Source organism: Pimephales promelas, chromosome 17 (genome assembly GCF_988280905.1).
Source record: "Pimephales promelas chromosome 17, fPimPro1.hap1.1, whole genome shotgun sequence".
In the NCBI taxonomy this organism is placed as follows: domain Eukaryota; kingdom Metazoa; phylum Chordata; class Actinopteri; order Cypriniformes; family Leuciscidae; genus Pimephales; species Pimephales promelas.
The window spans coordinates 11054478-11071496 of NC_142785.1; the positions used below are offsets into that span (position 1 = coordinate 11054478).

Consider the following 17019-nt stretch of genomic DNA (forward strand, 5'->3'; position numbering starts at 1 on the left):
TCCGGCGGAAAATTAACCTTTGGTCTAATTACACATTGCTACCTAGTCAACCGTTATCTGAGATTTGTTTTGATGATTGCCGAATGTAAATAGTTTTATCTCTAAAAACAGTTATAACGCTATAATGCTAGTACATAGGGCACAGAGTAATGACAAATAAAAATCGCTTGTTATTACCACTAACAAGGCTCAAAATAGCCCCACACTAACACGACAGCATAATAAGGCTCCCTACATTCAAACCGAAGCATTGAGAACTTTGTCAGTGTCCATACAGTTTAATAAAAAGATATTTTATACATACAGTCAACTTCGTGAAAACAGGAAGAAGCCATCTTTGAAAATAGTCTCTACCAGTCGATCTACGAATGCCGATCCAAGTGCGCTGAACTGTGCAGAATATCATATGGTCCGTTGTTTTCGGAAGAATCACGAACCGTTTTCTTCTCTTCAATATGTACACGTAGCCTACTGTTCGCGCTCACCTTATCACCTTATTCACAACTCACCGGTGCACATGGATCGGCGTTCGTTGATCGACTAAATCCATATTTCGTAAATCCATATTTTTTTGGATTTGCTGTTTATCTTTATAATGAAGTTGTCTGTATTAAATAGATTGTTTAACACACACAAGAGTGATTTATTAGTTCAACACAGAGTTATATAAATTCTACTTGATTAAAAAAAAAAAGCGCTGGTATCGGTCGATACTCAGAATTTTTGGTATCGGATCGATTCTGAAAAAGATGCTATCGGTGCATCCCAATGTTACATTTACTGTGTTCATTTTAGGGATGTACCGATCCACATTGTTTTCACTTCCGATCCCGATACCTGACTTTGGATATTAGCCGATACCGATACTTTTCCGATACCAGAGCTGTTTGCTTTAATATTATTTATCATTATTGTTGATTTTATTTGATGCTGAAATAAACTCCTCTCTACAGGCAAGGATGATATGTACGTATGTATGTCTATATATATATATATATATATATATATATATTAAACAATAGATAGACAATTAAACAAAGATGCACATTATACAGGCCTACACAGTGCTTTCAGGAAGGTCTACTAACATTATTCAGGTATGGTCTAAAAAGAATTATAATAACTCTTGCGCAAATGTTGTGCTTTTAATAGCTCTTTTTATTATTAAAAGCGTCCTGCAATTTAGTAACAGCAGAGACTGCATTTTACAACAATCACCGATCGTGCTGATTCTGTCTTAAAGTTTGAGTTTTAAGGAGAAATGAGTGCACCGCCGCGATTGTAAGGAAGTTGGCTAGACAGAAAGCGGCTATTATTTTTAATGTTTTTTTACCTCAATATATTCTTTAATCTTTGGAAATCAGACTAATATCACAGATCTAAAGTGTAACCAGGCTACGTTTGAATGTTTAGTCCTGTCCTCTGTCGTCATTAAGCAGGGCTGTCGTGTTGTGCGTGCTGTGGCACCGCGTGAGAGATCTCTCTCTCTTCTGGATTGCTTTTTTATTTGTTATTTATTTCGATCTCCATTAGCTGCACACAGCGGCTACTCTTCCTGGAGTCGATGCAAACCAACATGTGAAACCAACAAACACTTTTACACCATGTACATTACATTTTGCAAATCTAAACACAAATAGAAATAAAAATTAAAACCCACACACCCCTACTCATACATACCTACATCCAAAACCAACATTCACCCATATACACAAAACCTAGTTCATTCTCAGATATGAATAATCTTTTGTTACAAAAATACATTTATACAGTTTGGTCATGATACTGTCGCAATAATTATAATGTAATACAATTTACTATTCACAATACATGTTAACTCGTAATCAAATGCCTTTTTAAAAGGACTTTAAAATGACGTTTACTGTGTGCATTGACAATGTCACCGGGCAAAGTATTCCAACAGAACATTGCTTTATACAACATAGTTCTCTTTCCATAATTTGTTCGTACTTTGGGTAGTATAAACCTACCCTCTGTAGCATGTCTAGTGGCATAATGGTGCTCATCAGAACTAAAGTGCAACTTACAATAAAGTACTTTTGGAGATTTAGTTAAAATGATAGTTCTTGTTAAATTTAGCAAGAAAACTGTAAATCTTTCTTTTACCTTTAACCAGGGCAGTGTATTATGCATCCAGTTCACATTGGTTCCAAATGGACACTGAAGTACACCTCGTGCTGCTCTATTTTGGACCATTTGTAGATCTGATATATGTGTCACAGCAGCACTTGACCAAACCTCTGAGCAATAATCCAACTGTGACAACACTAGTGATTTCATTACATTTACTCTAATGTTAAAAGGCAACATGTGAGAACACCTTCTCACCATAAAAAGTCCATTGCACATCCTGCGGACATCTCTACTGATATGCTTGGACCATGATAGGTGGTTGTCGACTTCGATACCCAGAAGCCGTGTCTGTGATACCTGCTCAACATGCATATCTTTAATAACTAAATTCAATTTGGGTTCACTCAACATGTGTCTGCGATTGCGAATTGCAAACATGCATCACAGACAAATAGATTAATTAATACGGCTTTGCAAACATTGCATTTTGCTGTCTTGTTCTGCTGCGGTGTTTCCAGTGAAGTATTTCCACCATAGGATTTCTACACAGCGAACATGTTGGTAGCTCAATGCTATCCTGCTAGCTGGCTGCAAACTGTGGAATGGATTTCCTGGTATGTGTGTCTCATTGAGCCCTATTTTTTACAGTCTGATTGAGTTTTACCTCCGTTCAGGAGATCCATTCCACAGTTTGCAGCCAGCTAGCTACCAGACTAGCAGGCCCGGCAGGAATCACTTTTAGAGTCATTTCAGCAGACATGGCTCATAAATATCGGATTTCTCCGCAGGTTGGATTGGAAAAATCCGATGCGTGAATTACGCTGGTATCGGTCCCGATACTGGATCGGATCGGCCCCATCCCTAGTTCATTTACTATTACTAAGATAATTAATATCTTTAAAATGGGAGAATCAGCGCCAGCTAGCCATGCTAAAGACGCCAAGTACCAGGCAGTACAGTCAGTCGCAGACTTTTTCAGGAATACATAGTCATGGAAATGTGCCAAAAAGTATTGGTTAAAATGTGTATGAACCCTGTAGTGTTCATTTGTACATCCGAACACTGATCAACTGCTATGCTTCGCTCGTTTGCAAGCCATATCTCGAGGAAAAACTAAAATCGCGCCTGCGTGTTCGCACTTCCTGTTCCTAGCTTGTTTTCTCATAGGCTAGCCAAATTTTCCGAGTGGGTAAAGCAGAGAAATGGGAGGTAACCTTTCCTCATTATGAAGTAATAACGAGGAGATTCAAGATCAGTGCGTCTGAGCTGCAGAGAAGAGAAAGATAGCCAAATCTCGGTTTACACCGATTGAAAATTCTAGACACGAGGGCACCAAATACAGGCAAAAGTGAAAATTTCTTGTCGGGGGACCTTGAGTGTTTTTTCGCTCAGCCGAGCCCTCTATTGCTGTGTGTAGCTGCCGGTCACCTCTTCCTGAACCTCACTCGCACATTGCGGTCTCATGAGGAAACTCAGCTTTTTGATAAGTTTTTCTTGTTTCTGAATACAAATGTTTTTAAAGTATTTATTTGAAATAAGTATTTGTTAGTAGTTTGATAGAAAGTATTTGTTTGATAGAAAGATAACCTTGTTTTCTGAATGCCCCCCAGAAATTATTTGTTTGATCGAAAGATAACCTTGTTTTCTGAATACCCCCCTGAAAGCATGATCTTGTGTGTTTTTTGTTTTTTTTTTTGCAGGAGTATCTGTATGGACAGAAAACTACATCCCTCACCTACCATGACTTCATTAATAAAGAGCTTGTGCAGTTTTCCAACTCTGACAATGAGCGATCAATCCCCTGCTTGGTGGATGGTGAGAAACATTACATGTTTAGCAACATTAGTCATTTCAATATTCATTTGATTGTAATGCCTAACCTTTGGAAAAGCCTTTATAACAACTGAGTTGTCACTATACGATAAACACATTTTGTGATAGTATAGTGTACCTTTAAGTACTCAAATAATTCCTTAAAATATAAAATATATGTTCGTGCTGCCTTCATTTTAATTTGGTCAACTCAACAATCATTTCAAGACAACACTCAACAACATTTCACGACCAAACTTAATTAAGGTGGCTTGAACAAATTTAAGTTGGACTTTAAATACTTTTTTTACCGAGTAGTATACTGATACCGTGCAGTATGGTTAAAGGGGTCATGACATGAGAAACCAAATTTGCCTTGATCTTTTGATATATAAGAGATCTATGTACTATTAAAACTTCATGCAAGTTTCATAGCTTAAGATGTCCTTCCAATTATAAACAAACCATTTATTTAATCAAGCTCTAAAAACAGCTCGTTCTGGATCCATGGTATGAAGTGACGTGACGTACCAGTCGTTTGCATATGACCGCCTCCAGCGCGAGACAACTACGCCTCATTTCGCATCATCGCATGCGTTGTCGTGCAGCGAGTATGTTTGTTTACAAGATGACTGTGATGCCACGCAGATGTGCTGTTGCTGCTGTAGACAAACAACATGTTTGAATACGCTGTCGAATGATGCAGACGTCAGGGAAAGCAGTCGGATGTCGTTTATTCAATGCAGCATATGCAGCGCGCAGGGATTAAAGTTCTCCGTCGCTACGACGGATTTCCGTTAATTGCAGCGAGTCTATGACGGATATCCGTCAATTGCAGGGTTCCCGTCTGTCCTTATGTCTTAAATTAACTTTTCATTATTTTAAGGCCGTAAATAGGCTTTCATTTCGCAGTGTGATAAATGTCTTAATTTTAGTATGAATAGGTCTTAAATTAAGGAAAGATGATGCGTATTCACCCTGCTGAGGGGGATGTGATAAAGCCTGGAGTGGAGCGAAAGCACGTTCCTCTCTCCACTCTAAGCATTCTGTAATCACTTTGCTCATGGTCCACTCCGGTTTTTCAATTCCCGCTCACGGAAAAAGTGCTACCTGGACCCTGTTCACTCAATCTTGTCAGGCGAGGCTACAGCTCGTTTGCTGCGGTCCCATGATAGAAAACAGAACGCTGGTCAATATTGGTCGTTTCTCAATACCAAGTACGCAAACTTCGGACTCGCGTCCTTGGTAGTTCGGACTTGCCAAGTTCGACTCGGGAGAACAAACTCCCGAGGACGAGAGGACGCTTCTAACAGCGCGTTCTTGATCGCGTCAAGGGCCTTTCACACAGGACGCGGTATGCGCTGCGCTATGAAACCCATTCATAATATTCATATCAAGTCAGATCAAGTCACGCGCAAATCACGTTGTATCTGAAGGGCAACGCTGAACAGAGCGGCAAGCGCAGCGCATTCCGCGTCCTGTGTGAAAGGCCCTTTACTCAGCACGCGGCTACTCCGGTTATCAACTCTGCCTTTTTTCATCAACGCCACTGTGCCTCTTTTAATTTATAAATGAACATAATTATTATCATAAACATATAAATGGCCACACAAATGTGGTTCAGGCAACGCACATTGATTATCATATATTTATAACAACACGAAATATAGCTAAAACACAAACCTGCTTCTTTTTGTTTTCATTTTAAAAATATGAAACATTATTTATCATTAAAACTAACATTTAACAAACAGACAGGGTTGTATCGTTTTATTGTATTATGTGTACACATACAGTGAAGAGAATGCATAGTAATATAATATTTTATATATTTTAGAATATATAAAATTACACAACCATGTCTCTTTTTTGTTAAATGTCAGTTTTAATGCTAATATCCCGTTCAAAAGTATAAGTAGCCTAATAGGTAGGCTATAATAAGCTATACAATGAGAAATAAAGCAAACAATTCAGTTAAACATAAGTCAGCTCTCTAATAGGCTACAAAGTCAAAGTTAAATAGCCTACATAATAAAGTTATAAAACTTCACTTTGCCCTCAGCCAAAACAATTTGCCATGGCACAAACAATATATTAATATAGTTTAGCATTGTTTGGTCTCATAAGATAAATAAAAACATGCACTGAAAAGTTATGTATATGGTTGATTATTTGTCAAGATAAGTAATTGTTTTTTCATAGATTAAAATAGCTTTTAAATTACGCAAACTGGCAATATTAGATCGGTTTTAAACATCTCCCCTTACAACGCTATTGGTTTTCGACTATTTAAATAAAGTTACAGGAATATGACTTGGCCTGAAAAAAATTTCAGTCAGAAGAATTTTTTTCACTTTAATCCCTGAGCGCGCCACAGCTTTATTTGAACGGTGAGAGAGATGAGTGTGACAGGGCATGTTACTGAAAGAACGAGCAGAGAGCGAGCGAGTCTCGCCGTGCACGCGCCTTCAAACTGTCTTTTTCTCTCTCTCTCTCTCTCTCTCTCTCTCTCTATCCCTCCCTCCCTCCCTCGCGCATATGCATCAAAATCAATTGAGAATTGACACGATGGTAAAAGATTCGAAGACCGAAGTTTCACGTGGTGGAGCATTGTGTAGTCTACATGTGATACAAAATGAATAAATTAATAATTTATGCATAAGTAGCACTGACGTTAGCCAATCATAACAGTATAGGCGTTAACACTGAAGTCTTAAAGGGGAACCACCCCAAAACAGACTGTTTGAATCAGAGGTGGGAAACAGGGTGGGGAAATGTCATAAATCATTACTTTTTTTTTGTACAAAAAACTATAGTAATACTATAATTGCACCTAAGGGAACATAATAAAGCAAAACAAAAAATCATGTCATGACCCCTTTAAAGCTACACTGTGTGATTTTTACCCCCATCTAGCAGTGAAAAGGTATATGACCATCCAGTGAAAATTAATTTCTGTTCTTCTCAATTCCTGACCCTAACTCCTACGGTGGCCAATGTAGTTCAAGATTAACATAGCTTCCAGTTCAACCTCATCTATGAGTGTTCCTTCAAGTGATGAGGTTATTTTAGAAAATTTGCAGTAATTTAATTTGTCAGGTAACATATAGGTTATGACAACTATGTAAAATGAAAAATAGCTGTGTTTTCCTTATTTTTTTTTCCATTTCATTGCTAACATCAGTTATCAGGTTCCCAGACAAATACAAGTTAATCTTAGTAAAGTAACTTTATGTTGTATGACATCACTAGCGTAAGGCAAAGTTTACATTGTAGGCTATATCATTTTCAAACTGAAGTGTAAGCTAGTCATAGTGTGCGACACCTTAGTGTCATAGTGTGAAAAATATTTAGATCATACAATAATATGTCTTAAATGAAGAAGATTACAGGACATATGTGAAAGTGAAGGTGAAAGTCTCGCTTAGAAACCGTTAACTAATCCTGCGTTCCAAGCAACCTGTAACCCGTGTTTTTCCAACCTTATGCTACCCGTGAAAGTGCACTGGAACGACAGTCAAACCCTTGACTGTCCCACCCGTGAACTCATAGTGCGCGGTGTCGGAGGTGAGGGATTTATTTAGGAAGCGTGAGCGTGCTGGGGCAGGCATGTAACTTACATTTGCTGCCTGACTCATATGAGTATTCAGTGTGCGGCGACTCGCTGACAGCAACAGCTGGCTGTTTTAGACGACCTGGTTACTGTGAACGAGGAGCGTTTTATGAACATTCTGTGACGCGCGAGCAGCGCCAGGGACGGTGTCTGTTAAGAGTGAGCGCTCGTGAGCGGGAGACACGCATTAACCTGAGGGAGGATAAGGTTGAGCTGGCCGTGTGACAAAGCGGGCATAAGCTGGACACGAGTGCGAGTTCGCGGGCGAATTTAATAACGCGGAGCGTTGTTAACTAATTGATCCATATATAAGGCGCTCCGGATTATAAGGCGCACTGTCGTTTTTTGAGAAAATTAAAGTCTTTTAAGTGCGCCTTATAGTGCGGAAAATACGGTATCAGTCTCAAGCAATCCCCCTCTTCACATTCGACATGGTGCCACGTGAAAGGCGAAGCTTGAATTAACGGGTATGTCCCTCTTTGGCTAATGTATTTTCAAGATGGAGGGGCAACATGGCCACCGACATTAGAACCCCTTACCCATATGCATTTTCAATGGCATACTGTATTATACACTCACGAGAATACTTTATTACTTGAACGAAGTAAATATACATTAATGAGCACATATATTTTTGAAAGAACTAAGTGTTTTTAGCTAAGAATAAACTAAAAAAAAATAATACAGAGTGTAGCTTTAGTTCATAATTCCTGTCTACAAAATGAACCACATTTTCATAAATATGTAGATGTAGCCTCAATGAAAACAACTTCTGGAAGTGTTGGGCAGGTCTTAAATATTTCTGTAAAGGTATTTAAAAGTGTTAAATTGAAATTGTTGATACCTGCAGATACTCTCTATAGGATTGGACCCGAATGTTCGTTCGGTGGGTTAGTATTCGATTTAAAAATGTGACTTTCGAATATTCGGGTTTTTTTTTTTTTTTTTTTTGCACACCTGGCATCCCACTCGAAAGTTCTCATTTGCACTTGAATATTTTTACACTATAAAATCTGGTGAAATATAATACAAATAACTTCGTTATAGCTACTTAAATATATTTGCTTCTTCTTGGAGTACTAAAAGTCTTCCTGTGCTGAACAGCGGAGTTTGTATGGACAGAAGTGCATGCCTGCACTTGTATTTTGGGTTAAGCTGCGTTGCTTTGACATTGTGGAAAATAGAATAATAGAAACAAAATGTATCCTTGTATTATCTTTTTTACCCTTTTTAATCTACAGCGAGATTAAAAGTTTTTGTTTATTTAAATTTTGTTTTTAATTTAAATTTCGCTTTGGTTTTTTTAAATTTGTTTTTATTTATTTAAATCTACCTTACTTTGTCAGTGAGATGACTATACCTTATAAAAAATATTATACGTTGGCTACATAAAATACGTTGGCTCCGTCTGCCATCGTGTTCTGCTGGGTGACGTGTCTCCAAATGCTTTAAGTGTTGAAACTGCTAATCTTGTGCCACCCCTCAAAATTGCAGTATGGCATATGAGACAGGTCGCCGTTTTACTGGCTTGTTGGTCCAGTCTTAAATACTGCCAACCAGCGGTCATACTGCTAGCGTGCGCTTTCTTCTTCGCTGCTCTAAACAGTGGTTGTTTGTGGCAACAGCACAACTTTCTGTGTTGCCACAAGCAACCACTGATTAGAGCAGCAAAGAAGAATTGATCTCCGATTTGCTGTGTTAAGTAAAGCTAGCGTGCATATTTTAGTTATTGTTTAAGAACAAGGTATTGGATCAGTACATGGGTACAAGTACTCGCCGATACCAATGCCAGAATTTTTATTGGTATCGGCGGCATTTCCTATACTAGTATTAGAATCGGAACAACTCTACTATTGAACAAATTCAGAGAAGTGATTTGTTTGTTTCAGGGCTGAAACCAGGTCAGAGGAAAGTGATGTTCTGCTGTTTTAAGAGGAATGATAAGAGAGAGGTGAAAGTGGCTCAGTTGGCTGGATCAGTGGCCGAAATGTCCGCGTACCACCATGGAGAGGTGAGGACATGTTTCGTTCAACTCTCTTGATTTATTGTGCAATTTGTAAGTACGTTTTGCATTGGTTTTGTTTTTGAGCAAGAAGACACTGCACCATAATAAATCTGAAAATGCACATTCAGAAGAATTGTGCTCAGACTCAAAGATAGATGATCATGTTATATTACTGAACACAAAATGTTCTATCAAACTGATGTCATGATGAGGTGAAGCCAATTAACCTGGTAAATTTCACACGATCCAACAGTCTATTGGAGTTTAAATTAGGGATGTCCCGATACCACTTTTTCGCAACCGATGCCGCAGCTTTGGCTTTTGCCGATACCGATATTAATCCGTTATTTTTATTTTATTTTTAAAGCTACAATACCTAAGATTTAGATACCGTTAGAGGGCGCTACATTCAAAACAACAACAACGGCTTTGCTTGATGACGACGTGGAGGAACGAGGAATGATGGGAATTGTTGTTTTCAACTCCACCGTGGTAAATCAGTCAGACGGGAATCGAAAATTAGTTGTCATGGATGAGGTAAAGTTCGATTTCTATAAACGTTGCGTTTAATGACATGCTTGTTTTCATTAAACTGAAATAACCGCAAGAAAAGTCAGGTTTAAAAGTAAATTAGTTATCACAGATGTTACTGTACGAGTCACTGGACGAAGCTATGGTGGAGAGGGTTTGAAGGGGCAGGTCTCTTGCAAGGAGTTGACGTGGCTGGTCCTCCTTGGTAACTTTATAAAAATAAAAAATCAACGTAAATGTACATTTGACGCATCTTTTCATGTCGTGTAAGTATTCAACCACAGCTACAGTTTCACAAAATTAACGTTAAGGGGGTCGCACACCGGACGAGAAGCTGCAGCGCTGCGTCGCGCCACATCTTTAAAATTCGAACACATTATTATATATAAGTAGGGATGCACCGAAATGAAAATTCTTGGCCGAAACCGAAAAAGAGGAAACCAAGGCCGAAAACCGAAACACCGAAATAAATTATGCCAATTATTAGTATCATTGCATTTATGGCTATGACTGTGTACAAACTTTACTAAAATCAAGGCATTGCAATTGCATAAATTAATATAACATTTTAAAAGAATAAATCAATTACAATATATGCAAATATTTATTTAGCACAATGCACAGTATAAAATAAAATTCAAACTAAAATGTTTAACTTGACCCCACTCATGTGTACACTAAATAATAATCTACTGGCCTGCAGAAAGGTTTTAAAATGAAATGTTCTCTCAAAAACAAAGCCGAGCACAAACTTCTCATCACACTAGCACCCAGTTTGCACGTCTAAATTAGTTACATTTTAAAAATTTAGCATACAATAGCATAAAAAGCCTTTTTAAATGAACAATGGTCCATGTTTAATACAAATGTACATGAAACTTAATGAAACATGTTTAGTGAATGTAGAAAATATTTAAGAGAGCATTAATTTAGTTCTATACATGTTCCCATATACATATTTTTTTTGTAATGTAACAAGCAATAATCTCAGGGTTTACTGGGTTTTACATGATTATTTTTGTATTGGTGGTGGAATACTAAAAAATAAACATTGTCATGTATTTATCTGTCTTCTTCTCACCGATTCCTGATTGGTTAGACTGAGGACAGCTACTTGAGTCGTCCCCTGTCGTTTCAAGGAATAGTACAACAAGACGCGCAACGAAGTATAAACGCCTCGATGCACGCGCTGTTTGTGGAGACTCGCGCTGCCTTGTTTACTTTCGCCTGCCTCTGCAGCGCGAGTCTTATTTATAATTTTTAATTGTTTCATCCACCTTTATCTGCTCTAAACAATGCGTGCCGCCATGACGACGAATCCGGTTGTGAGCGGGTCAAAAGCGGTGCGCGCGCTGTCTGTGGAGATTCGCGCGCTGCCTTGTTTATACTTTCGCCTGCCTCCGCAGCGCGAGTCTCCACAGACAGAGCGCGCACCGCTCTTGACCCGCTCGCAACCGGATTCGTCGTCATGGCGGCACGCATTGTTTAGAGCAGATATAGGTGGATAAACAAGGTTTCCATCTCCTCGCGGGTTCAGATACACTGAAATACTTCCACACCGCAGACATGTTGCTTCAGACAAGCACGTGCAGGTCGCGGTTTCTGTTTGCGTCATCACAACATTTCGGCCGTATTGTTTCGGTGATAAAAGTCTTTCGGCGGCCGAATATTCGGTGCATCCCTATATATAAGTGTACACATACCTCACATACCAACTTCTCAGGACCGTGTTCAAAATCCTGCTGCGCCACAGAGCGCCATTTACATAGTTTTATATAAAATTTTAATTAGTTTTGTCTCAAATCGTTGCTAATGGATCCTGACTTCGCCCTATGCTGCAATATGCATTTTTTGCAGTCATTTACAGAAATCAGCTGCTTGAATGACAATTGCTGATGTTATTATTAGATTTTTCAGGTGAGATTCTCAATTCATTCAGTGAACGGATGCTCTGAGGTAAAGTTTTCAGAATGCAGACTCAGCAACGATTGTATTTAATTGTACAGTACAATCATAACATAGAACAGACATTATCTTCATTTCCTGTCATTAAACATAACAATATTGCTGGCCATACACTGATGAGAAAGTGCGCGTCCGGTCTGCAATACTGTGGAGTTGTCCTAAACGTGGCGCGGCGCTTCTCGTCCGGTGTGCGACCCCCTTTACAGCCAACAGTTAACATTCCGAGAATAAATGAAAAGAATAATTGTGCTCCATTCCATAACAAACGTGCGAAACAAGCTGCCGTTTGTTGCTTGATAGACGCTAGCGCACAACTACAACTACCGCATTTGTCCAGGACTACACGTAGTACAAGCGGAAACCGAGGTAAGCGGATATGACGCGATTGACTGGCGACTCCCAGCTCACCCCTGCTCATACGCCCCGTTTCCTTGGTTAAAATCTCAATTTTCTCGCGATTTAAACATTGTTTGAAACATTTGGAATATTGTGAGTTATCATCTTAACTAAATATATAACACTGGCCTTGTGATTTTGGGATATTTTTTTTTTTTTTTTTTACTCTTTATTTTGCATTTTTATTCTTTTATTACAACACAACATACAAAGACAAAGAACAAGGGGCACTATATATTATATAATAACAGAATAAAGTATTACAATTAAAGTGTTAGAATTGTTCCACTTCTTTATATGCAAGCCATTTTTCCCAATGCTTATTATATATGTGACCTTGGATTCGTAGAAAATATGTCATTTTCTCCATTGAGTGTATCTCCTCCACTATTTCTTTCCATTGCTCAATACGGGGTGGGTCGATCTTTAGCCAAGACCGAGTGATAGCGTTTTTACATGCAATCATTAGAATTTTAAAAAGATAAATGTCATCTTTTTGGACCGCCTCACCGGGTAGTAGACCTAACAAGAAGATCTTGGGATCTCTAGGGATGACATAACCCATTATACTCCCAGTAATTAGAAAGATACTGTCCCAGAATTGTTCTAACTTTGAGCATGTCCAAAATATATGAGAGTGATTGGCGATCCAATGCCCACACTGTCGCGATTTTGGGATATTTTAATGCAAAAATCTTAGGTATTCCACCTTTAAACTAATAAAAAATATAGCAATTTTCTTAATTAGCCCCTTAACCTCTTATCAAGCACCGGCCCGAATACGGGCCGTCGAGGGCGTGGCTAAACTTTTATTACCTTTTTTAAGCTTTGTTTTATAACAAATATTCAACTGACTATCATAAACTATGCATCATTTGAAAGCTAAAACACTCAAGAATCATGTTCTAAACTTGTTTTTGCAATCAATACAACAGAGAGGAAAGGGTTAAATTAAATGCAAAAGGACCTCTCATTTGAAAATGAGTAAAATGAACCGCTATACTCATCTTTCATCTCGTATGGTTCAGATCAGTTTGGACGAATCCAAGAAACAACAGCATACATTTCAATGTAAGGGTCCATTCTTCAAAATGCATCCCACTTTTTAATCCAAAACAACGAAAAAATAGGGAAAAAAATGAAATATCCTCCTTTGTTTGCATGAGCGTTTTCGAGATAGAGTTCGCGTCATGTTTATTTTCAAAGAAATATCGATTCTTATCCATTTTCCAACACTCAGAAGCCATCTCACCCCTGTAGTTTAGACTCTTCCGGATGAAATGAGTCATCCCCCTTCTCTCTCCTTCAATCACAGGCTCTGTAATCGATCAAAATGCCAAGGGACCGCCTGACAGGCTTAGAAACCTGTCAATCTCGCATCTTGGTTTTTGGCTGGATAAAGTCTGGATATAGCCAGCCAATGTGTAATCGGCAATGTTTTGATGGATGGGAGTATTGACCAATTAAAACACGATTGCAGTGATTGACAGTTCTCAAGCAGATTTGTCAAACACAAGTGCGCAATGTTGTTATTCGCTCGTGCACTTTCGCCATTTTACGCACGGAGCGCATAGGCTAGGTATTGGTTCGCTACACGGAGCTCGTATCAACTCATAGATTTTCTCCAAAGTTATATTTGACAATCTCCATCATGGATCATCGTCTACAGAAGCGTTTTTGTGGTGTTGAGAGTATTTTGGAGGAAGTGATGAGAAGCAGCGACGAAGAGCAAAGACGCAGAGAGATGCATCTGGGAACACGGTGTCGAGCGTCTGTCAAGAGGAGATGTTTGTTCATGGACTCGATCCCGTTTTAGATCGGTAAGTTTCAACACATTGTCATTTATTGCTATGTTTATTATTGGCAGTTTTTCTGTTCATGTAATGTTTTTGATTATAAAATGACGATGGACATTAGCTACTAGCAAAGACACAAGGCTACACGAGCAGGTGATAGAGCTGTAACGTTATATTATAACGATACATAAAGAGAAAATATTTTTATCACACACATTATATTTATGTTGCATTGAATATTACAATAATGGAAGGAAAGGATTATAAGAAGTCAGGTGAAGATGTGTTGATTATAAAATAACAGTGGAGATGACTAGCAAGATGAGACGTAAACAGTGATACACGTTTATATGAATGAATGGTGTAATGAATATAAATATAATGGAAGGAAAGGATTACAAGATGTCAGGTGAAGATATAGTAAATATATATATAATTTTATACATAGAAAGAATAATAATTACAAAGCATTTTTAATGTTGAGCATTATAACGATAAGGTATGTGACATTTGATATTGTAATATAATGGAATATTGATGCTGCTAATAGATGAATGTGACTCAAACTGAAATCCTCTTTTGTGTGTGTGTTTTCCTGTGCAAATTTTATTTGTTCTGCTTACACACTTTATTTCTCCTGTCTTTCAGTGGCTTTGGTTTCCAGAACAAACCTTGGTGGTGACTGCCTTGATCAACATGTCTTCCTACACTTTGTAAATACTGTAAGCGGTTGCTTTTTGTTTTTGTAATTGGATATTCATTGTAATTGTTTATTGTAACTTATTTGAGTAAAAAACACTGTTGCAATTACAAATGTTATTTTTTTCTTTTTATATATTTTATTCATTAGTAAAACAATCACTTTTGGATAAATGAAGTGAGTTTTTTTTCACTGTTTTTGCTATTATAAATGTTCAAAATAAAGAGTATTTTGTTAAAATGTAAAAATGTTGTGCTGAAATAATTTTTTCTTGTGTAGTTTGATGGGCAGAATAGTTCTGAATGGATAAACATGTATGTAGTATGTAGTGTTTACTCCTTATGTCATTTGGTAACCAGGTATCCATTTGGAGTCTCCAAGTGGCCTTTTGGAAAGGACGCCTAGACTTTTCTTGAATAAAAGCTTACAGGAACTACATTTTTGGGAGTATATTCCTCAAATTTGAATCAAAACATGGTCAGACATTCAGTGTTATCTTTATGGTGTTTTCAAGGCCTTAACATAAAATTCTGATACATTTTTCCCTAAATGAAGTTTATTCAAAGAAATCGTGAATCAATTTCATGTATATTTTACCTTGTTTTACTCTGTTCCTATGCTACTTTGAATTATAATGACTCTTGGGTAACAAAGTTTCAAGTGTCTAGTTTAAAAAAATATCAGAGTTATGAATGTGGACCATAGGGTTCAAGAGCTACAAAGATTTGTATTTGGGTATGTCGTTTTCAGAAAATTCTCAAAAATAGGGGCGCTGGTTAAGAGGTTAAAATATACTTCCAGTATATAGTCCACAACAGTTGATTATGAAAGATTGCCACCTTTTATTCAAACACTACTATATATATATATATAAATAAAGAAAGAAAAGAAAATACAGGTACTTCAGTACTTAAAGCTAGCTAGCTAGCTACCAACAGGTTTAAAGTTAAAACAATTTAAACAGCAATATTCTACATTGTAAATACCAGTGCAGTTTTTTTTTTTTTAAAGCAAGTAGAATTTCTATAACTGTGTGTTAAACTGATTATCACTCTTGTGTGTGTTTGTGTTGAGATCAAACAGATCTCAATCCCCATTAGCCGCGTTTCCACTGCCGGGCTAGGGCTGGGCCAGAGCTAACAGCGAGCCGGGCCGAGCTAGTGGCCTCGGGCCTCAAGCACCGGGCTTGCGTTTCCACTGCCGGGCCAGTAGCCCCACAGCGCTGCCCCAGACCCCACCCCTAACACGCCTTTCAGGATCAAACGTCATAAAACCCAACCCATTTCAGCGGGTATTATGAATTAATTTATTTTGTAAATTAGGAAGATAGCATGTATATTAACTCACCTGCCGTAGTGGCTGCAATAGTGTCACGAGACCAGTACAGGCGATTCTCCATTTCAAGCAGCGATTTTTTGCGCGATATAACAGGCTGCGGGCACGTTTTCAAGTTATTCATTAATCGTTAACCGAGGCCCATCGGTTAATAGTCGGTGCATAGTGTGCGCGCCGCAACCTCGAGATACAGAGTAAATTTTTAACACCTTTAATAACTGATTGGACCCCATTTGAAACGAAATTAATTTATAGAAATAAAGCCCCATTTCCATCACCCTTCAAACTGAAATTGCCAATTGAAAATAAGCAAAACGTCCATTTCACAAAAACTCCGTGTCTGCAAATAATAATAATAATAATAATAACCATCATCATCATTATTGTAACATTTTATTAGGCTGCATATGTAGAAGGCGCCTTTATCCAAAAAAGGAACAGAGCACAAATAAACGCAATATTTTTGACAAATATCAGCGCATATCCAGTGTGTGTGGAGCAGGCACTGATGGCTGCGAGACGCCCATGTGAACAGTTTCATTGCATTTCTTTCAGTGGAAACAACTTAAAATACTCTTTAATTTCTGGTCATACAGAAAATAATAATACATTATTCGCAAATAAATTTATTTATAACAAGAAAACGTTGTGCTTTAACAATTAATCAAGGCGCGCTTCATGATCTCCGTGAACTGAAGCGCGAGACCTGAAATAGCCACCGCATTCGAATTTGTTCGTTTTAAATTGGACATTTAAAGCTTTAGTCTACAGA

The 17019-nt window shown here is 38.0% G+C and overlaps 1 protein-coding gene and 1 long non-coding RNA gene across 4 annotated transcripts in view; both read left to right on the top strand.

Annotated features, from left to right (window-relative positions):
- Window positions 1-17019, top strand: part of top2a (DNA topoisomerase II alpha) — a 182634-nt gene that overhangs the window by 98235 nt on the left and 67380 nt on the right. For all 3 annotated transcript variants that reach the window (XM_039685302.2, XM_089121899.1, XM_089121900.1), the window contains 2 exons: window positions 3795-3909; window positions 9409-9530. In XM_039685302.2, coding sequence (XP_039541236.2) covers window positions 3795-3909; window positions 9409-9530 — 237 coding nt within the window. The remainder of the gene's footprint in view (window positions 1-3794; window positions 3910-9408; window positions 9531-17019) is intronic.
- Window positions 13459-15248, top strand: LOC148971462 (uncharacterized). The gene is made up of 2 exons (XR_016147029.1): window positions 13459-14236; window positions 14861-15248. It is a non-coding gene; the product is annotated as an uncharacterized LOC148971462 (long non-coding RNA).